The sequence below is a fragment of the Mixophyes fleayi genome, chromosome 3, assembly GCF_038048845.1.
Source record: "Mixophyes fleayi isolate aMixFle1 chromosome 3, aMixFle1.hap1, whole genome shotgun sequence".
Lineage (NCBI taxonomy): Eukaryota > Metazoa > Chordata > Amphibia > Anura > Limnodynastidae > Mixophyes > Mixophyes fleayi.
Window position 1 is genome coordinate 261,247,740 of NC_134404.1, and position 23,030 is coordinate 261,270,769.

Genomic DNA, 23,030 nt, shown 5'->3' on the forward strand with positions numbered 1-23,030 from the left:
GGGGCCCGATGATGCTTGTCCATCCACCCACAGCCCCCCGCTTTGCTCTTCTGAGGTTCCATGGGAGCAGGAGCTTGATCAGCGAAGCCCTGTGCTTTTAGTCCTGGAAACAAGGCTTCACCGTTCATCGGCCCGCGCACATGTTCTGAAGAGCAGAGCAGGGGCCTCGGGACCAGATGGATCCCTGAAATGGTGGATAGTTAGATATATCCCATTCTTACCGGTTGACATGGTGTTCTTTTCTTCTAATGCTTTACCTGCATTACTCCAAATGTATTTGTGGTTGATGCCAGAGTATTAAGTTTTTGTTTTAGCAGCCCAAAGCAATTTGTTCCAAAAACTTTTTAACTTACTAGAGATGGTTTTGCATACTTTTAGTCATGTAAAATAAACTTTTTTGTAAAGAAAACCCCACAAAACTCTGCACTGTGCACCACAAGTCCGGTGTCAGCTAAATCTTTCTGCAGGTCTTTTACAGTGCTATGTGGGATACAGTTTGCCATTTCTAAGTAGTTCTATCTGGGTCTGCCAGATCTTGGCTTGGCTTTTAACAGTTCCCACTTTGATAGTTCCCATTAACTTCAGTTTCTTAATGAGTTTCTGGCAGTGGAAATTCAAAGCTGGAAGCATTTATATATTTTCTTAAAGCCTTCCTCTACTTTGTAACAGTCAGTTAACCTATTAAAGTCGTCATGCTGCTGTTTAGAAGAGCCCATGTTTGCTGGCACAATAGCCTGGGAGGTTGGAAGGGTCAGGTTATTTATTCAACTGTGGAATTATCTTCAACTGACTTAATTAAGGCCAAACGAGCCAATCAACTTTTGAGAACTGTAAAGTACTAGTGGATGAACTGCATAGGTGACGAAACATAATCACATTCACTGTTTTATTTTTTTTCCAATCTGTTATATTCAGCAAATAAATAGTAATCATGCTTCAAAATGTGTAATGTTTACTTATGTACGCTGGAGAGGTTGTGTAAACTTCTTTTCAATTAGAGATTCAGTGAAACGTGCAATTTGACAATTGGTGTCCATTTTTTGCATACAACTAAATGTTTGCGTTAGTGTATTAAATCCTATGGAAGACATGTATTGTCACTTTAATTATCAATCAAGTTTTAGATCAATCAATTAATCAATCTTCATTTACATTTTGTGGAACATGATTTTTTAAATGAATTCCCTACATTTTGCTGACCCATAAATGGTATCCATCCTGTATACAATACTGTTTACAGATGTACACCTATTGCATTCCATTTGATTATCTGTTGATGTCTTGCTCTGCAGAGATCACTTATTTCTCACGTTGTTTTGTGGCATATTGACTGTAAAACTTCACACTTTTAACCTAACAGGAAATTTACATTCTTAGCCATGGACAATGGGATGTCCCATAGGATCTTCTGTTCTAGTGTTCTAGAACAGATATTTAATGCATACTAAGAATCCTCTCGTACTATCTGCCCCCAGCATTGACATTTTCCCATGTGGTAAATATTAAATATATAAAACTTGCCATAAAAAGGACTTTTACTTGCCAAAAAAGGAGACAATTCATACTTGATTTAAATCCCTGAATATCATAACAGACTTTTGGTGAATTAAATAATGCAATCTGTACTTCTTTTCAGACATCTTAAATGAGTTGGATAACTGTCCATATGTGTACAACACTGACCAAACCGATACAGATAAAGATGGAGTGGGTGATCAGTGTGATAACTGTCCTTTGATGCACAACCCTGATCAGGTATGTAGCAAGTAGAGCAGAAACTATAGTAGTTTAAAATAAGAGTTTTTATTGCTAAGATTTTTTTTTGTCAATTTTAACACAAACAAAACTGCTCTAAGGCTAATTAATATAGTATGAAAATATCCTGGCTCCACAGCAAAATATGGTCATTTTGTTTTAATCCAGACATTAGCTGTGGAATGTAGAATTACTCAGTACCTCCAGGCTGAATAGCTGAAAGTAGTGAAAGTCAATGGCAGTCATTCATACCCAGAGGCCTTTGTTTAAGCACGACAGTTCAATGTGAATTTCAGAGCCTCACATTTCTTTTTCTGAATGCCTCACATACAAACTCAGTCTTGTGAAAAACACAAATAACCATTGTGTTTTGGAAATCTGTTTTCGGTAAGTGAAAATACAGTCGGGGTTCAATAGATGATAAATTAGTCTTTTGTTCAGTGGTGGTCCACCACGTTGTAATTTGTGTCACGTATATAAATGAAAATAAGCAGTATAAAGAGAGTACAAATAAAAAATGTCTTAAAGTTTTGAACAAAATACTTCTAATACAAGGTAATATTCTTTCTTTGCCATAAGAGGAGTGATCTACAAAATAGTATTTTCCAAATTTGGGCAAATTATAATGTTGATATATGTAACTCATGCATATTAAAAATTCAAAAAGAAGATTTTTGTAATGTTATCTATGTTATGGAGCCATCTATCAGAGAACTTTGCATAATAGGTGCTAGTTTAGAAGCTCCGGATTCACACCCTGTTGGTGTTGATGTGGGTTCAGGTTCAGTTATTGAGTACTGTCTGGTTTTAGGTATTTGTGAGACCAGGAACCACTTCTAATCACACACTGCTGCTTACTATTGCTGACATCCAGGCTTCCTAGAGACAATATACAATTAAGGGTTAATGCCCACACTATTACTATTTCTTTATCACACATATACAATTCCAACTCAGTACAAGTAAACTGGTCAGTAATTTATAGTACAGATGAAACATGTTTATTTGAACTTGACGTACATTGCACATGGTGTGCAAGGCCTACTCAGATGTACGAATATTACATTGACATACACAGTATATTCAGTTGGTGGAACTAAAATGGTATGACATAGCATTTTTTTCTCCACACCATCATTTGCTGTGTCTGTTTGTTTCATATAAATGTGCTGGAACCATATATACTTCCTGCATTGTATTTCACTATGAGCTTAAAATAACTATAATTACCTGGAACTTTCACATGCTAAGTTTTCGAAAATACATGTGAGAAACTTGCCTTTATAATACCTGTATATAATGTTTAAAGTGTTTCATCAGGAATTCTCCAGGTGCATGTGGTATTTCACACCATTTCCTTGCTGTGTACTCAACTGAGATTCTATCCTCTGTTATGGCTGTTTACGTTTAGACTGATGTGGATAATGACCTTGTGGGAGACAAGTGTGATAGCAATGAAGACATTGATGAAGATGGCTACCAGAACAACTTGGACAACTGTCCCTACATACCTAATGCAAACCAAGCAGATCATGATAAGGATGGGAGAGGGGATGCCTGTGATTCAGACGATGACAATGATGGTGTGCCAGATGACAGAGACAACTGTCGACTGACCTATAATCCTGACCAAAAAGACTCAAATGGTAAGACATTATAGTACAACCTATTCTCTTTTTGAGTCAGGTAGATAAGTGTATGATGTTTTTAATGTAATTTAGAGCTAGAGGGCCTGATGCTAAGTTAACTCTATGCCAGATTGTGAAGCGTAAAATTACGAAGATTTGTACTGCGCATGCTCACAAAGAGAGTGCACGTATATCGGAACATGCAGAGTTTCTTTGATCTAACAATTGTGCCTCCTTACTAGTAAGGAGGTGCAATTGTTAGATCCGAGCAAAGTCTAATGTAGGCCCAGTACAGTATGGGCTTATTTTCATGCAATTATGGCTGAAGCAGACAGAGATACATATTTATCTGTTAGGAGTCATATCTTTTGCATCTGCAAGAGCATGCTGATGATGACAGTCACCAGCACTAGCTAGCCGCTTCTGATTGGCTGATAGCAAATTCACCTCTAAAGCTGATAAATGCTACATTGATTGAGCATGTATAAAATGATTTTGTGGGTGTATTTAAAAAGACAATGTTTTGCTGCGTTCATTCGTACATGAGAAGGAATATTACGTCTGCTGTATTATATCAAACCTAATAGTGAATGCGTTTTTCACTATCGAATCAAATGTTAACAAACTTTTCTTGTGTTTATGATCTGGGTGAATATATGCCTAACGTAAACCTGGCTCATATGCTGCAGGTGCAGAGCTGGATGCATCTTGAGATTGCTTTGATACAGCATATGGGCGTAAATACTTTTCTTTATGCCCAACATACATCCAATTTAGCATCATGTACAGAATATTTGAATGGAAATACAATAAGTTGATCCTTTGGTGGATTTATACTTTCATTTATGATACTCGCCATTGTCATACCCTATGTTCCTTTTATGCTCAGATATTGGGGATAAAAGAGTTAAAAGGTTATTAAAATGAGGACTCCATCATCAGCAGTAACATTCACAATCTGTAGAATTTTTCCTAAGGAGTAAAAATGTTAACAATTAATAATTATTGCCAGATTGCTCGGCTTAGAGGGAAGTAGTCATACTGAAAATGGTTATGTATAAATGTCATTTTAATATGAGTGATAGGTACACTGTCTGTTCTCCATCATAAATCAATCAATAATTATCTAGACAAATCCTTTACTATAATCCAATTTGTTTTTGTAGCTACAAAGCAACACACAGAGAAGCAATCAATATGATATCTAAGATCAAATTGAAAAATATCTTTAGATTCTAAAGTAGAGAAGCTTCAAATCAACTTTTGCAAGTTGCAGTTTTTCTGCATCAGTTCAGATATACTAAAAAAGAAGCGCAGATATACTTTACTCTTGTATACCCTTTTCATGCTTCATATAGTTATGAGTTTTGCTATTATAGCTGTTGTTTTCGCATTCAAGTTTCAAACCCTCTAGCAATAAATTTGAATGAAACAGGATACAAAATGAGTAAAGCATTGCGTGAGATATGGTCTAGGCTAAAGAATTTTTAATCTTAGTCAAGAATATCACCAGATTGCTTCTAGTTTTGCATAGCACCTGTATTGTTTTATTTAAACCTGGAAAGCTAGGCTGCTTATTCCCTTTAATTACAATTAAAAAGGGTTTTTACAGTCACAGACTGCCAAAAGGAAGCACATAGTGGCTTTTATGGACTAAGCGCACTTGCACACTTCATATTACCTGGATGCTCCAGGTTTCGATTTTAAAAATATGTTAGCTATAATGAAGGCAGGTTGATTTGCTTTAATTCAAAGGAAAAGTAGACCGTGCAAGTCTTAACTTTATGTCAATGTGTGTGCGATAATGCTGCTCTTAATCTGTTTTGTCTGTGCCCAACTATGATATACCTGCATTTCCTTGACGGAAGCTACTGGTGCTGTAAAGTAATGCAATTTGTTTGTGCATTTTGAACATGTGCAATTCCAATGTTCCTGAAAAAGAAATGTCTAAACATTGTCTATTTCCAGTTTGCCCAAACCCTTATTAAGCCTTTCACTGTCAAGGATTCAAGCCAAATTTGCACCTCAGAAAGCACACATCATTTTTTGCACTGTGTTCGCATTGTGGGGACCTATTTCAACAAATTTTATATTGCTTTTCTTTATGGACTGGATTTTATTTTGATATCCTAGTTGAGCAAATGCCTATTTGCCTTATTGGACATTATACAAAATTGTTGCCTTTTTATTATTATCATTAATCTTAATTTAAAGGGCAACACATGAGGTCCTCAGCACTGTACAGAGGGCAAACAACAAGACAGTACATGATATAACAGTACAATCCAGTAAACAAATAACACTACTGCTATGGAAGCTTTCAGGAAACTTCCATAAAGCCTTACCCAACGGCAGGGGACCAGCAATTAAGCACTTGAAACAGAGTAAGAAAATGTCTCACCTTGGTGCACCATTGGTTCAAGTACTCAAAGCCGATCCTCCTTAGTGCGTCGGGTCAGGTATAATGGACTTAGGATCTCGGTCCGGGACCTCCAAAAATGTTATGGAAGTTTTCAGGAATAATTCAAAGAGGAAGTCTCTTCAGAATATGCTCTGTTTATTCTTATATGCGCGATACAAACCATTCAATTCAAGCAGAACAATTGTTATTACAAATTAACTTTGCAAGCCTTTTAAGCCCCAAAACCACAAACTAATACGTAGATAAAGCATCATATAAGACTTTGAACCAATAATATCACTTCATTTGACAGGACCACTCAACATCAACCAAAATCCCCCAGATACAGACATAAATCCAAGTAGACCTTGCCACATCTTATCTGGTGTAGACTTGCTCACCACAACTTCTCTGTTTCCCATCATAGACAATGGATAGCACATTTCATTTTAGACAAGTTGCAATATATAAAATATTATAGACATGTTTCCTCATATACTTTGAGCAACACTGGCCAAGAAGCAGAAAAACAATTTAATTTGCCAATATATATAAACTGTAACTTTGTTAACGCTTATGCATCGTACTAGTGTTTTATAACCAGCTTTAATTCAACTTCCATTTCTGTGAGTTGATTATCCATATTAACTACGACTCACAACACAGCTACTGATAGCCTGAAAAAAATGTTTTTTATGACAATATTTTATGATAGCTACTTTCACAAAATCTGTCTATCTATCTATCATGCAATACTTTAGGCTGGTCACATACCTGTAAACACAGACTTTATCACTAGGGGCGCTGTAGCAGAGATCACCTGGGTGATCATATCCTTATCGCAGGATACACTGATAATGATGCCCCATTGAAAGGCAGAAATCATCATTGTTTTCTGCCTGTCACGGGGCATCATTATGATGTATGGGCAATGTGATTTCTATGAGATCACTTTGCCAGTACATATTCCTAGATGTCCAGGTTACTATTTATACGTCAGCCAAGTGTCTATCAGCTTACTGAAGTCCACTGAAGTGGCAAAAAAGAAATATTTAATTTCTGTTGATGATAGTATAAGACCCTTAGCTTAAAGTAAAAAGGTAGTGCTGACTTAGAACTGTCCATCAAATTCACTAATAAAATCCAAATTTTTATTGATAGTCACATGCTGTAAACAGCTCCTTACAAAAGAACAATGAGCAATAATACATGCAAATGAAGGACTTTAGGATTATACATAAATTGATAGAATTATAGCCAAGTCAGGATCAGACAAGGAAAAAAACTTTATTGCATGAGTTAGTAATGGTAGAAAGTGGTTTAAAAAGAAGGCATCTATTTTGTCAAGAAGTGTTAGTAGCTCTGTGTACTTGTATCCTGTTTTATGTGAGTTCTTACACAAATAGAAAAATCTGTGAAAACAAGATTGATATTGCAGGCATTGTTTGCAGTGAAACTGGTTATTGGGTTTTTGAACCATTGCATATACTATTTTGTAATTAATGTCTTGAGCCCGAGGGAATAGGTAAATTTCTTATTAGATGAGATGGTGCATTTTAATTCTTATTCTCTCTTATGTAAGTATGTGGGAGGTGTGTTATGCAATTTGCTGTAACCATAAGAAATGTTACATAGTTGGTTTAGATGCCCAATCATAAAAACATTTTTGGCAGGAGTTAATATACAAGACACTATTAACAGACTAACTAAATCCTAGTGTGTTCTTCTTACATCTGAGACAGTTCATTTAAATCTTGACAACCCTTCAGTTAAAGAACGATCATTCACATCATATAATGAATGCAGTAAATGCTTAATATCCAATAATTGAAAATGTTCGGAATGTTCTTTTTTTTTTAAGATAAATTTACAGCATATATATATTAATATAGAAGAATTTCTTTGATATTGTGCCTCTGTTGAAGGTAACTCAGGGAGGTGATACATTGGATATATTGATATATTGCTAAAATCTCATGCAAAGGAAAAGGAGGTGTTGTCTATAGCTGTTAATCATCATCATTTATTTATATAGTGCCACATATTCTGCAATGCTGTTCAGAGAATATTTGTCATTCATTTCAGTCCCTGTTCCAGTGGAGCTTAGTCTAAATTGCTTAACACACACATACGTTAATTTTGTGGGATGAAAGTACAGCATCCGTAGGAAACCCCTTGTAAACACACTGTAAGGTCAAAAGTGTTAACCACTGAGCCACAGTGCTGCCAAGCAGATGATTTCTACTCTTCACTAGAAAATGACTGAATCTGATCGGTTGCTATGTAAATCACCACCATTTATATTTGTATTAGTTTCCATAAATGTACCCCATTGTATTTTCTGCTACACGGCACTTATTAGAGATTAAGTGAAAGACCCACATTGTCTGCTTTTCACTAATCGCTACAGATCAAAGTTCTGCTATACACTTAACATCAGTTTAGAAGTTTGCCATACACTGCCCACCAGATTAGAGACTTGCTATACACTAGCCACCAGGGGGTAAATGTATGAACCTCCGGATTCTTCAACTCCGGCGAGTTCAGCATCTTCAGCGCTTAAATTTAAAGCGGCGCTGCCTTGTAAAGGGAAGTTTCCCTTTACAAGGCAGCGCCGCTTTAAATTTAAGCGCTGAAGACTCTGAACTCGCCGGAGTTGAAGAATCCGGAGGTTCATACATTTACCCCCAGATTGGAAGTCTGCTATACATTTGCCACTAGATAATAGAAGCCTGCTGTATAGTAGCCACCAATTTGGGGGTCTGCTATAAACTAACCACCAGTTTGAGGGTCTGCTATACACTAGCCAGAGGATTGTAGGTCTAATGTACATGAGTCATCTTTTTTGAGGCCTGCTCTATATACAAGTCATCAGACTAGAAGTATGCTTTACCAGTCTTGTACACTATTCACAAAAATTGGCTCTTCATTAAATAACTGGCACTGAAATGAGCTCTACATTGTCTACTAGCCAATAAAAAGGCCTCTGTATTGTAGTCATCAGAATGAGAAGTGGGCAGACAGGTGCCAATTTTATCAAGTTATAGGAGGCCTCAAGATGCCTTTTTTAGCCCTGCATATATTGGCTGCCTCTCCATGACTTCCAACAATCAGTTGGTGTCAAGTGAATCCACTGAACCCTTAGTGATTGCTCTTGAAAACTGCAGATCTACAATGTATACTAGGCATGCAGTAATGTAAACTTTCACAAATGGCTATTTAGCTTTCTGAGAGTAAACAACTCACTAATCAACTCTTGTGTCTCAATATGATTACTTGGAAGAGCTCTGGATATTTCAGATTTTGGTTTCCCTGTCTTTTAGCATGTATTACAACTTTCCTGTGAAATATACTCATTTTTCACCTGCAATCAAATATAGCCTTAAGCTTATTTTATGATTTACTGTATCTTGATCCTGATAGGGAAGCCACAATAGTATGCGCTTGATATTAAATATCCATCATGGAATGTTGCTGCAGGCAACCATGTCATGGATAAAAGACCTAAGCCGGTCATTGCTAAATTACATACCTTGCAGCATGCCAGAATATAATGAATCAGGGAGATCTGCCTTTATCCGTTATCCCTGCCAAGATTACTCACAGCAAGACACAAAGATTAATAAGTACTTTCTTATGATAGATTCCACCACAGACTTTCACATGAAATGAAGTGGATTGAGATAAATATTTTTTTTTTATTAAACTGGAATGATTTCAAAATCGTATTGACAGTGGCTGTAAGAGGTAGAAAAACAATATTATTTAACCTTAGCATTTTGCATGTAGCAACTTTTCACATTTTTCTAGAATGTTATGTAACAATTAAGGTTAAAAGCTCTCCAATTTTTTTTTACAGGTGATGGGCGAGGTGATGCCTGCAAAGATGATTTTGATAACGACAGCGTTCCCGATATATTTGATGTCTGCCCAGAGAACAGTGGTATTAGTGAAACTGACTTTAGGAAATTCCAAATGGTTCCCTTGGATCCAAAGGGGACAGCTCAAATTGATCCCAATTGGGTTATTCGCCATCAGGGCAAAGAACTGGTGCAAACTGCCAATTCTGATCCTGGTATTGCTGTAGGTAAGTAAATTTAATATAGGGAGTCTTTCCAACTTAGACAGGAGCCTGTATAAAAATGGCCAAATGGTGTTTCCACATACTTCCTCACTGAAGATTTCTGTAACTACATTAAGATTAAGGCTACAAGCCTTAGGGTACATTATTTTTTTATAATACCCAACATTTAATTAGCAAACACAAACTTAATAAGCTCATTCCTTAGTCAGCAAAGTTCTTTTAAACACCTGCACTCTACTGGCAGATACCACACCTCCTGCTCCTCTTACTGAATCGTGCAAAACTGCCAAGGATTCCTCCACATAGAAGTCTGCTGTACCAGAGAAAAAACACTTGCAGAATGTGCACATTTGAGTTGCTTTAATATCCTCAAAGACAAAATGACCGACTGCACATAATAACCAATGAGACAGCCTAAGCAGTAACTTAATAACTGGTTATATTGGATTGTGGACAGAGTCTACTGATCTTCTGTTTTGTCATAATCACAAGGAAGAGTAATTGTGTAAGTTATGGATCTTTCACTTGTTTATTTATGAACTAATGGTAGAAATAATATTTATTCAAGACCACTTACAGCAGTATCCACTGAAACATAGAAGGAACAAAACTATCTACTCTTGATAATACGGGACAAGTTGCATCAAGTTCAATGGTGGAGTAATAGCAAATATTGATGTAAATGGCATAATTTGGCATAATATACTGCACTGTATATATTTATTACATCCATTGCATAGCTTAAATTGTGTATGGATAGTGGATATGTTTCCAATGTAAATAAACATTGTCGTATATTTCTCATAGGCTTTGATGAGTTCAGCGCAGTGGATTTCAGTGGAACATTCTATGTTAACACAGACCGTGATGACGATTATGCTGGCTTTGTGTTTGGTTATCAGTCCAGCAGCAGGTTCTATGTGTTCATGTGGAAGCAAGTCACACAGACATATTGGGAAGATAAGCCATCTAGGGCATATGGGTACTCTGGAGTATCATTAAAAGTAGCCAATTCCACTACAGGCACTGGGGAGCACTTGAGAAATGCTCTGTGGCATACTGGAAATACACCAGGAGAGGTATAACTAAATTAAATGTATAGCAATGGTTTCACAAAAATGGAAGTATTCAGTGTATTTGAATTACATTCGCTCTTTGCTAGGTAAGAACATTGTGGCACGATCCCAAGAACGTTGGCTGGAAAGACTATACTGCTTACAGGTGGCATCTGACTCACAGACCAAAGACTGGTTTTATTAGGTAAACCATTATTTGCATAATATTATGTATACAATGGGGTTTATTTACTAAGTACAAATGTACATCAAGCCATAGACACCATTCAGCAATTAGCTTTGATTTATGTAGACAAGTTAGACAATGAAAGTATGTGTCTTATTATTTACTAAAGGTTATATTAGACATAGCAATTTTGCACTTTGTTAGCAAATATTTCCCCAATATAAAGTGTTTTTAATGTTAATATTAATTCTTTGTAAAATGTGCTCATTTGTCATACTCAGATATTCAACATATAGAAATATGACCAATTAATTAATGCAATTTAGTATAAAATAAAAACATGGACCATTTTAGTGTTGTAGGTTGGTGTTATAATTTTATGTTGTCTGATAAATTGATGAATGTAGCATCACCAACTAACATTAGTTGTTGAATTATTGTTTAATTATTATTGCTAACTTATTAAGCTCAAATCTTCTCTGCAGCAATGTACAGTAGGGAGAGCAGACATACATTGTGTACAGTACATAAATATTCTTGGCACAAGGGGGGAGATTCAGTTGGCCGCAATGTGCCACCGGATATCACCACAATGTCCAGAGGTTAGATTTCAGCCTCAACATCGGCGCTATGTGTCTACGTGGACTGTTCCGGAGACACTTCTCTCTGAATTGAATCTCCCCGAAAGTGAAGGCCCTTTTCTTAAAATCACTAGTGGGAAACCAGCAAAGAGACATAAACAAATAGGTCAGCCACTTATAAAGATATGTGGTTATAAAATTGTCAGGTGCTCAGACTATGTATTCATTTGCATTTGTCCCTGTCCTAATTGAGCGTATAATCTAATTATTTCAATACAGAAACACACATACACTTGGATAAATGTTAGTCAGAAGCCAACTCACCTACAAGCATGTGTTTGACTATGGGAAACCCAGAAGGAAACCAAGGCAAACATGGGAAAAACATACAAACTCTATGCAGCAGCATATCAACCTGGTCAGAATTTAACCCGAAGCCCCTGTGCTGTAAAGCAGCAATGTTATAACTATGTATTGCACTCTTAACTTGATAAATAATTGCTTTCTTTATCATATCATTGTCTTTGCTCTTGATTCCCCTCAAGTGTACCATATTCACAAACAATGTGTTGAGTGGGAGGAGCCAATATGATGTTTATGAACACAGAGCATTTTTTATCGTGTAAATTTCGCTCCACATAGAGCAAAGTACTACCCACATTGAGAGCATTCACTATAGCAGCTCCCACACATCTAAAACTGAGACTGTAGGGCTGTATATGTTAGCATCTTTCACCATTGATATGTATTTCCTTCACTTGTATAAAGCTGCCTCTTTTTTCCACTTTAAACATTTTCCTCAAACATTGTACATTTTTTGTTAGCATGCCATACATTCCATTATATAATTACAAAAGTGGAGACCCAAGAAGTGTTTAGATGATACTTTATGAGGAAGAGCATGGAATAGATTTGGTAAATAAGTTTATTCACTGGTTTATTGGTTTCTACATGACATACATTGGCTTTCAGCCCAACAACAATATAATCTACAAATAAAAATAAAACATGGACTGACTTGAAAGATTTGGAAGGAGAGCAGTGAACATTTCTGAAAAACCAGAGACCGTGCTTTGATTTTTCTACATGCCTTGCTACATATCTCGTATATATCTCAAGTTTATTTTCTGCCCTATAGAGTTGTGGTGTTTGAAGGAAAACAGATCATGGTAGACTCTGGGCCACTCTATGACAAGACATATGCAGGTGGACGGCTGGGACTCTTTGTGTTCTCCCAAGAGATGGTATATTTCTCTGATCTCAAGTATGAATGTAAAGGTTAGTATTCTATTTTTAAAGCCATATTAGAACTTTTTACTGCTTTTATTGCTGATTGTCGCTATTTATCATTATGTTTTATTTTTTTAAATTTTGTATGTTATGCCACAACATATTTTATGTCTTCTTTTTTTCCTATTAGATATTAAAATTGTTAGTAAAAAAATCAGTGCTATACTATAACTATTGAATTTGCTCTGAACCCTCTGATTGTTAGAGACAGCTTAAACAGAAGGGCTGACACTGAGTTGGGTGAATATTGGACATAATTTCCGCTTTAGAAAGCTGCATGTAAAAATAGCGTATTTACTTACATATGATGAGTTCAACTCTGCACCTGTAGCATATGCGCCAAGTTATGTTATGCTTACATACACATACACACAATCAGGCCATAAGCACAAGAAACGTTTGTTTACATTTGTATTGATAGAGAAAAAATGTATTCGCCCTTATGCTTAATTAAAATAAAAAACAAACAATATAATACAGCAGATATATTATTCCTTCTCGAGTACAAATGAAAGTAGCAAAAAAATTTTTTAAAAAAATACGCCCACAAAATCTTATAATATGTGCACGAACATTGAGGAAAGCACCTTTCAGCTTCAGATGTAAATTCACAATCAGAAACAGCTAGCTAGTGCTGGCAACAGTCATTATCATTAGCATCTTTCTTTGCACCATCCCTCAGGCACTGGCGATTGATCCAAGTTTGTCAGGCATATATGCATCTCCAAGCGAGTTTTTCTATTTGGAATTAGGCGAACACATCCTTACTGTACTCTGCCTACGTTAGACCGCCCCTTCCCTCCCTCTGTCCAACCTCTCTGGCTGTTGTCAGGCGCAAGTATAAATCTGCATATGTGGGTGGCTTATTTTGTGAACATGCATAGTACAAACTTGCAGATTTTACCCTAGACAAATGGCCATACGGGCAACTCAGCAACAATGTGTAAAAGCGAAGTCATCTAAACATCTATATATTTAACAAACCAGTTGTTTATTAAATATAGAGATTGTAGTCTAGCTCAAGCCCTGAGTGCCGCATTGTTCAACCATTGTCAATATAAATAAAATGGTAGCAGAGGAAAATGAACCTCTATTAATTATTGAATGGTTTCCAGTTTCATCACAGCACAAAATGGTTGTGAATTAAGTCCTCAGTACTGTGCAGACCACCTGTGTTTGTCGATCAGATAAAATGGCTTAATAAGATGTTACACTGTAATATATCACAATAAGTTAATGAGACTACAAAGACTATAACTTTCACTTCTTTCCCCAAAAGATTTATGACTCTGGTGGAAAACAGAGACTCCTTTTATAGACCACATAGGAATGTATATTAAAGTTAAAAGAACAACATTGTAAAGTATTTAAGTTTAATAAGAGTAAAAAAAATAGACTATACAATGATATAAGTGTCATGCTATGGAAACAGAGCTGGATAGCATTTGGCTGTTGTCTCTGATCTCACTGGAATTTATTCATAGAAGTAAAGCCAATCTATAAGCATTTTATTAATAATCCCATATGTTTGTAGAAAGCATTATGTCATCTTTCTGTGTACATCCAAGAAATTAGTTCTCTTATAAAGTAACTGTACAACGTCTATGCAGAATTTAGTCACTCAACATCTGTTTGCTATCACAATGAATATTACTGTGAAAACACTAGTGTATATTTGCTCTTATGATCTCTAATACCCCTTCTCCTATGGTGTCATAGGTATAAATAGAAGTATAATTATTGGGATGTATGTTTAGATGAAACCTCTAAGATTCATTTAAAAAGGCAAATGTACAGATACAGGACTTGATGTTAAGTTGAACCAGTGGTAGTCACGTTTGCAAATACGATAATCCCAACAGCATTTAGAGCGACAGTACAATTCCGATTGCTGTAATTGCGACCTGCAATCAATTCCGACTTGATGAAAAACTGACTTTGAAGAATTTCAGCATTCCAACATAGTGTCAGTGAGATTCACATTTATGCTATTAAGGGGGCAATGCGGGGACCCGCCGGGTGTCTACTGTCCAGCCCTTTCTAAAACACACCTGCCGACATAAATGCAACAGTTACTCTTCAGTGACGTGAATCTCACTGACGCTATGTTGGAATGCCAGAATTCTTCACAGCCAGTTTTTCATCAAGTCGGAATTATTATTATTATTATCATTTATTTGTTAGGCGCCACAAGGTATGCGCAGAGCCGCACACAGAACTAACAGTAGACTTTACAGGGTGAAACCATACAGAACAATGAACAAAAAGTACCAATACTTCAGAAACTCTGGCCAGTCATATGCAGTAAAGACGGAGCGGAAGAACAAGTATGGAGATAGGAGGGGAGGGGGCCCTGCTCATACAAGCTTACATACTAAGGGAGGGTAAACAGACCAGGCACAAGAGGAGCCAGTTGAAGCAAGAGGAGAGAAGGGAGGACGAGCTAAAGGGAGGAGATGGGGGTTAAGTAGATGGTTGGTAGGCTTTGAGGAAGAGGTGAGTTTTGAGTGGACGTTTGAAGGAGCACAGAGTAGGAGAGAGATGCATGGAACGAAGGAGGTCGTTCCAGAGAAGGGGGGCTGCACGGGAAAAGTCTTGGATTCTGGAATGGGAAGAAGTGATAAGAGTGGAGGAGAGGCGGTGGTCGTTGGCCAAGCGCAGGGAGCGGGCAGGAGTGTGAATGGAGAGGAGGTTAGAGATATAAGGGGCAGTAGAGTTGGAGAGAGCCTTGTAAGTGGTGGTGAGGAGTTTGAAAAGATTCTGTAGGGGAAGGGGAGCAAGTGTAAGGCAAGGCAGAGAGGGGAGACAGAGGAGGAGCGGCGTGAGAGGAAGATGAGTCTTGCAGCCGCATTGAGTATAGAGCGGAGGGGGGAGAGAAGGGAGCGGGGGAGGCCAGTGAGGAGGAATTGACTGTAGGTCACAATTGCAGCAATTGGAATTGTACTGCTGATAAAAGTGCTGTCGGGATTATCGTATTTGCAAACTTCTACCCCAACCAGTTGAACTTTACGCCAGTTTGCATAGTGTAAATTGTGCCAATCCGCACTGTGCATGCCCACAAAGACAACTGATGCATATGTGCCAATGCAGTCTTGCACATACCTGGCACTTCCATTTTCATGAAAGGGGCATGTAAACACAGGCCAAATACAAATAGAATGTGTTCACACAAAGGTGACTCATGCAGACCAGCAGATAAATGCATATATTCCTGTTATACCACTTTCACATTCCCCCACGGGCAATATCCCGGGTATATGAACCCAGGATATTGCCGTGGGACAGAGCCTCGTACCTCAGCAAATTCCCAGGTTGACCGGGTTCACACTGAACCTGGGTCTGCCCGGGTCTCCATGGCAATATCACAAGACGAGCTTTGATTGGCTCCTCTTGTGATGTATTTTTTTTTTTTCTTTTTTATGTTTTCAATAGCTTTCGGTGAGACACAGGTTTTTCAGCTCGGGTGTCATCATTCAGACTGTAGGCTACCTGGCTCGGACATGGGAATAACCCTCCAAAAGACCCAGGTCTAATTCCCGGGTCATCCGCCCCAGGAATTAGCAGCCTTGACCCGGGCTTTTGAATGTGAATGGGGCATAAGAAACATCTTCTGCACTTGCTAGAGGACAGGTTCAAATACACACTAATGATGACTTGGCGTAAACCAGGCGCATATATATGCTGCTTATGTGTATCCAGGCACATCTCGGGATGGGTACGGCTCTGCATATGGGGAGAAATGCGCTATTTTTGTGTGCGCTTTTTGTAAGAGTAATTTACTCCCACTTTTGTTACCAACTCTGCATCAGCCCCACACAGTGCAAATACTGTTTTTTCTTTTGTGGTGTCACGTAACTGTTTTTGCTTGTTTGGCTCAATTAGTACAAGTACATGTTAGGATGGCACCTCTGTGGGGGTGCAGCAGTTTATTCCTTTAGTTTGAAGTAGATGGGCAGATCCAGGCATTCCATGCTGAATGAATGCTGTCTAATGGAACTAATGAGCCTAATTCTGCGCTCAAATGCAAAAAACTAAATTAAATGAGATATTATAAAAGCTGTTAGCAGGAGGACACTCCTAGTTTTGAGAGGTGTTCCTAGCCTAGTGAATGGCTGCAAAGCTATTTTTCATTTGCAAAACAGGTTTTGCACACCCATAAGTTTATGGTGATTAAACCTCTGATGTTTCTTTTTATACAATACTTAGGCATACATTTCATGTGAAAGTGCATTAATCTAAGAACAAAAGCTATGTTATTAAACCATCAGAAAGTATAATTATTAAAGTAAAATTATTTAATATATTTATCAAACCTAAAGAGCAAGAGTTAAGGTGTTACCCATAGCAACAAATCAGAGTCCAGCTATCATTTATCTAGTACATTCTAGTATGTACCCTTACTCTAAATAATTATTTAAGACATAAATGAGGCGTTAAGGAGATATATGATAAGGGAAAAAAAGGAAAGTAATAGGCAGGGCCGGATTAAGGGAATGGAGGCCCCTGGGCTAAGGGGACCTTCATTCCCCCGTGAGGGCCCCCCTCCCCGTTATCTGAGCCACCCCCCCGGTGAGCTGAGCCGCCCCCCAGGGCACTTACCTCCTTCTCCTGGCATTGCAGTCCTTCCCCGGCGCACTGTACGCTCTTTACTGAGGAGATCTCGTGAGAGTGAGACTCACGAGATCTCCTCAGTAAGGAGTCTACAGCGTGCCGGGGAAGGACCGCATTTAAAATGCTCAGCAGCATTGATCGCGGCGTGGGCGCCCCCGACCGATCAATACTGCTGCTGAGCACTTTCAAGGGCCCCCTGGATGCCCGGGGCCTCTGGGCTGTAGCCCAGTTAGCCCTAGGGTTAATCCGGCCCTGGTAATAGGCAGGGGGACTGCTGTACTGGAGACACGTGATTTCAGTCAGGGTTTTCTCTTGGTATCACTGGGTTTCCAACACATAACTTTAAAATGTGCTTGCACTAGGTGTTTGACACTGAAAATTATATGCTGGAGTAGATCACTTGTTTCAGTTAGAAACCACTTGTAGATAGGGAGGAAATACATTCAATTAGATAGACCCTGTCAGAAAAAGTATTTAACCAATGTTTAATAACAGGCAACATATTATTTTAGATAAGTGACCCTTAGGGGCTAAGGGCAATATGTATAGATATTTATTCCATTTGATTTAGCAAAACTTTATACCGTGCAACCACAGAGATATTTTGTTTTTTTGTTTCATTTATGGACATAATTTATCCTCCACAAATAATCATGTACTTTTGCACTGCAAATATTAGCCAGAGACAACAATAAAATATTTTGTTTCATCCAGTAGTCCATTTAATTGGAAATGGATGAAAACTTGCATTTCCAAAAAACACACATGTTGAAAAAGACTTCTCAAACATGACAATATCATTTAATCAGCAAAACAGATCTTCTTTTAAATATTTTTTTTTATAACAATACCGTTTTATTTTGTTTACAGATTTTTAGGATCTAGTTGACATTATATGGGTACTGTGCTGTACATCCTGTGCGACAAAGACACCTCAACTCAACTTAGTACTCCCAACCATCATTAACATTACCTGTTGCCTGCGTGGAAGGTAATGCCTCACGTAACTTCTAAGAACTGACTAGAAGAGGAGCAAATTGAAAAAGTGAGGAGAGGAGGAAAACTGACTTATTTTACAGTATTTAGGTTTATAAATCAGCAATATAAAGATGGGTGATTTTTTGAAACATTTTCAAATGAAATAATGATTGACATGCTGTTATAATGAAGATGTAATTTATGTCCCCTATTATGTTTTCACTAACTCACTCACTATTTTTGATATGCTGGATATATTATATTTGAAAGACATCTTACCTAGCAAGTTTAATAATATGCTCATCCATTTCAACTTTTGACTTTGATCATTCGGGATTGTATATTTGTAATATTGACATTTGCCATTGTTATGTTTGTTTAAAAAAAAAAGAAAAGAAACTAAAAAAAGTTCTGTTTTCTAAGATTCATTACTGTTTATATGGTTTTTAGTAAATGGAAACATTGTACCTATACCATATCAGATGACCTAATTGTTTTTGGAGGAATTGTTGGCATGTTTTATAATATACTTATTCCTTAGCACCTTATACAGCAAAAAAAAATGTAAAGCCAAGCGTAGGTTTAGTTTAAATACTCACCTTAATATATAGACAACAGAAATTTACAAAATTAGCTATTGTAGTGTTTAAGAGTAAATTGTAAACATATTAAGGTAAACATACTTCTATGAATTAAACAATGTTGTAGCTAAAATTACTTTAACAACATTTCAAATGAAAAGCAGTTTATTGATTGGTGAACCTCACAAAACATTCCAAAAATGTTTTATATATGTTTCTTGCAAATATTATAAAACTATTTTTAGGTCATGATTTAATTTTAGTATTAAAGTCGAAGAAGTTACAAATACATAACTTAGTGATTGTTTGCAGGACCGGCTCTGACATTAGGTTAACCAAGACTGTTATCTAGGGTTCCAATGGTTAGGGGCCGCCTAAAACACCGGAAGAATGACATGATGTCACTCACACAATGTGTTAACGACCCTCTGCAGCGGCCCCTCAAAGAGCTCCAGCCGCTGACATGAATGAGAAGCATGTAGCAGCTTCTTATATGTGAAGCCTCTGGCTGCTGCTCCTCAATGTCAGTTTTAAGCTTGAAGTGTGACACTTGGCTGTGATATCACAGTCAAGTTCCACACTCCCAGTCTGAGGTGCAGAGGATGCCGTCTCCACCTTCTGCCCGCCAAGGACAAAAATCAGAAAGGGTGGGTACGTAATGCTCGAGTGGGGCGCCACTTCCAGGGGAGCCTCCAGGGCTTGTGTCGGCCCTGATCGATTGCCTCTGAGACTAGTCGATTTTTTTTATGAAGTATTTTTTGGCATCTGTAAAAATATGATGGATATGTTATGCGACAAGTAAGCAAATTAGATCTGTATTGTGTTTTGTTTAATTTGATTGCCAAAGAGCATAAATTATGTCAATAATACATGTAACTCAATTATCCCTAGCTACAAATGTTTGTCATACATACAGCTGCAACCAGTCAGAATGCTTTCAAACCTTTATTATTTTACGCTATACCTGTTTCAAGCTAGAAATAAATTATTATAGGATAGGCTGGAAGAGCCTTCTCCATGTATAGCACTACACTGACTGTAGCATGATAGAAATGAAAAGGGGATTTCAGTTGTTTTTTAATTCAACCCATTTTCATACACTTTTTTATTACCATTCAGCCTTCTGTTCATAAAGTTGAAAAGTATTGTCTATTATAGAGATGAGCAAAATGTTCACAACAGTTCCACAAAATAGTTGCCTTATTTCATCTTTGGCTACAAAATTATTTTCTTAATTTGGCCTTAAGTTTTCCCAGCTCTACCCCAACTGTACCAAACAGCAAACTGACACAGACTCAGCTAATTCTGTTTACAGCAAGTTTTGCTTAAACTTTGCTCATCTCTTATATATTGCAATAAAAAGATAAGAAGGTCTAGTCTATGAAGTATAAAGGTTATATGCGTGATATAATACACCATACAATTTGTATATCTTCATAAGACAAAATGACACCATAGAAACATTTATCGATCATGCCATCTTGCCATAGTTAGATTCTAACAGGGTGAAAGGACGACCATAATCGACACACTGCAGGAAAATAATGGCATAAAGAGGGCGACGTTGTCAATTTATTGCGCAGTGTGGTTAGGGTATAAGAAGTAAATCTCATTGTAGTAAACTTTCTCTGCAGAATAATATATTGCGTTTGCACTGCTCTGCAAAACAAGATGTTACATGATGTTATATATAAAACGTGTATTTTACGCTTAATACAAACAGACATGTTTACTATATATATATATATATATATATAAAAATATATACACATATAAATATATATATATATATATATATATACATACATATATATACACCTATATATATATATATATATATATATATATATATATATTTATATATATATATATATATATATATATATATATATATATATATATATATAAATGTGTGTGTGTGTGTTTTTGGCAACGGTTTGGGAAGAATAATAGATAAACTTAATAATGTTTTTCTTTTAACATAAAAGACAAGGGAATATATATTGTTTCATTAGATGACCTTCCTCAGGGACAATCACAAACATCACATGGTTTCTGTATATGTTCTTGTATTGAAAGAAAGCTAACATAAAAGCAATAGTTGTTATGTGCATCTACACAATATATGTACACTTTTTATAACGGAAAGCACTCTCTGGGAGTGACAAAGGTGAGAAGTTCTGAACTAGGTGAACACTCTAAATGTGACTTTACGTCACCCACAAGAACATCTATAGTTTCATATGTCATAGCCTGCAAGTATGAGCATCTAAACCTAATCTTACAAAAAATAACTACTAATAACATTCACAAATATACATGGATGTAAAAACATTTCAATAAAGCCTACTGAAGTACACTGCAGCCAACATCATAATTGTCAGATATCAGAGATTACACTCAGCTGCATAGTAAATGTAAAAAATTATCAAAATCTCAGGTTCTGTGAAGGCATGGTAGATTTCACATATACATTTGTGAATGTTATTTTTCTTTATTGGATTAATTTGTGCTGAAGTTTATCTTTAAAAATCTTTTATTCAAGTCTAGCACTTTAGGTGGAGACGGTGGTCAAGGAATGGGGAATCAGGTTGACACCTTGTCTTGCCCCAAACTCACAGATATTGGGGTTTGAAGGAAAATCCTATTGTTACTCTATTTCTTATTAAAGTTCACTTACACAGCGGCAGTGGACACATACATTTATCTTAACTAGCCTCTGCCTGCTATGTTATGCCGTGCACCACTCTGTAAGGAAATATATATATCAACTGCTTTCACATCACCTGCTGATTTACCATTGACTTTATCCTTTCATCCTAGTCGATTTTGTAGTTATATAATAACAATGTACATAGGAGTTTTTATTAATGATAGTGGAATAACGCAATTTATTCTAGTCAGCAACAAGGTACTCAATTGCAATATAATAATTTTTATATAAGATATGCAAAGCATTTTTAATAGATAACACTTACAAAAATTATTTGATGTACAAATAGGATGTATTAAGGGAATTGTGTTATATCTGTCACAAGTTGTATGAATAATTTCAACCCACATTTCTTTTTATTGCTTTTTATGCAGTGAACTTTGTGTTCTGGATTTATTGCACATTTATATAATTATTATGAATCCATGTGCTGTTTTTTATTGTCGTATCTGCAGCTTCTTTTTTCAACACGCTCCATTAATTCATTAAATGTATGCATTGTAATTGATGTGGAGTCTATTTGGGGTTTGTTCCGCAAAGTACTGAGTGGAACAAAAGATGTTAATATTAGTAGACTGTACTATATATTTTTCTCCTTGTAAATTATTTATGTTTTTTTCCTTTACTTATTTTAGCTTTGTTTAATTTTTTTTTTAAAAGTAATTTTGTTTGACAAAGAATGTAAATAATTATTTATTTGTTTATGTGGACAAAGCTTAAAAAATACTTCATTTAGCCAGATACAGCCTTTCTTTTTTATATCTTTTTCAAAGATCCATAATAGGAAATAAACTACAAACAGAGGATTTAACAAAAGATTTCTCTAGCAATAAAATTATTTCTTTTGGGTGCACTTTGTTCATTTTTCTTTACAGCTGAGAACTTTTTGGACAGTACTTACCCTAACGCAATCATTTAATACATACTCATCACCTTTATATGTGTCATAAGTTACGGTTTAATTGTATTAAGAATATAAAGAAGCCACTCAGTTGCTACTAGCTACAGTAAAACATGTGTTGACCACGGTTACACTCCACCAAACACATTACATAAATATTTGTTCACACCTGGTTCTTCCTAGGCAATGTACAGATTGTGAGTCTAGCTAAGAAGTATAATACTGATTTTATTAACAAAATCTATAGATCAGAAGGAGGACAATA

General features: G+C 36.6%; 1 protein-coding gene across 2 annotated transcripts in view; it reads left to right on the forward strand.

Annotated features, from left to right (window-relative positions):
* THBS2 (thrombospondin 2) overlaps positions 1–19,298 on the forward strand; it is a 74,161-nt gene extending 54,863 nt beyond the window's left edge. For both annotated transcript variants that reach the window (XM_075203520.1, XM_075203519.1), the window contains exons 16-22: positions 1,637–1,755; positions 3,167–3,401; positions 9,644–9,871; positions 10,676–10,947; positions 11,031–11,128; positions 12,830–12,969; positions 18,463–19,298. In XM_075203520.1, the coding sequence (XP_075059621.1) occupies positions 1,637–1,755; positions 3,167–3,401; positions 9,644–9,871; positions 10,676–10,947; positions 11,031–11,128; positions 12,830–12,969; positions 18,463–18,470 (1,100 nt within the window). In that variant the 3' untranslated portion in view covers positions 18,471–19,298. The remainder of the gene's footprint in view (positions 1–1,636; positions 1,756–3,166; positions 3,402–9,643; positions 9,872–10,675; positions 10,948–11,030; positions 11,129–12,829; positions 12,970–18,462) is intronic.
* The last annotated feature ends 3,732 nt before the right edge of the window (positions 19,299–23,030 follow it).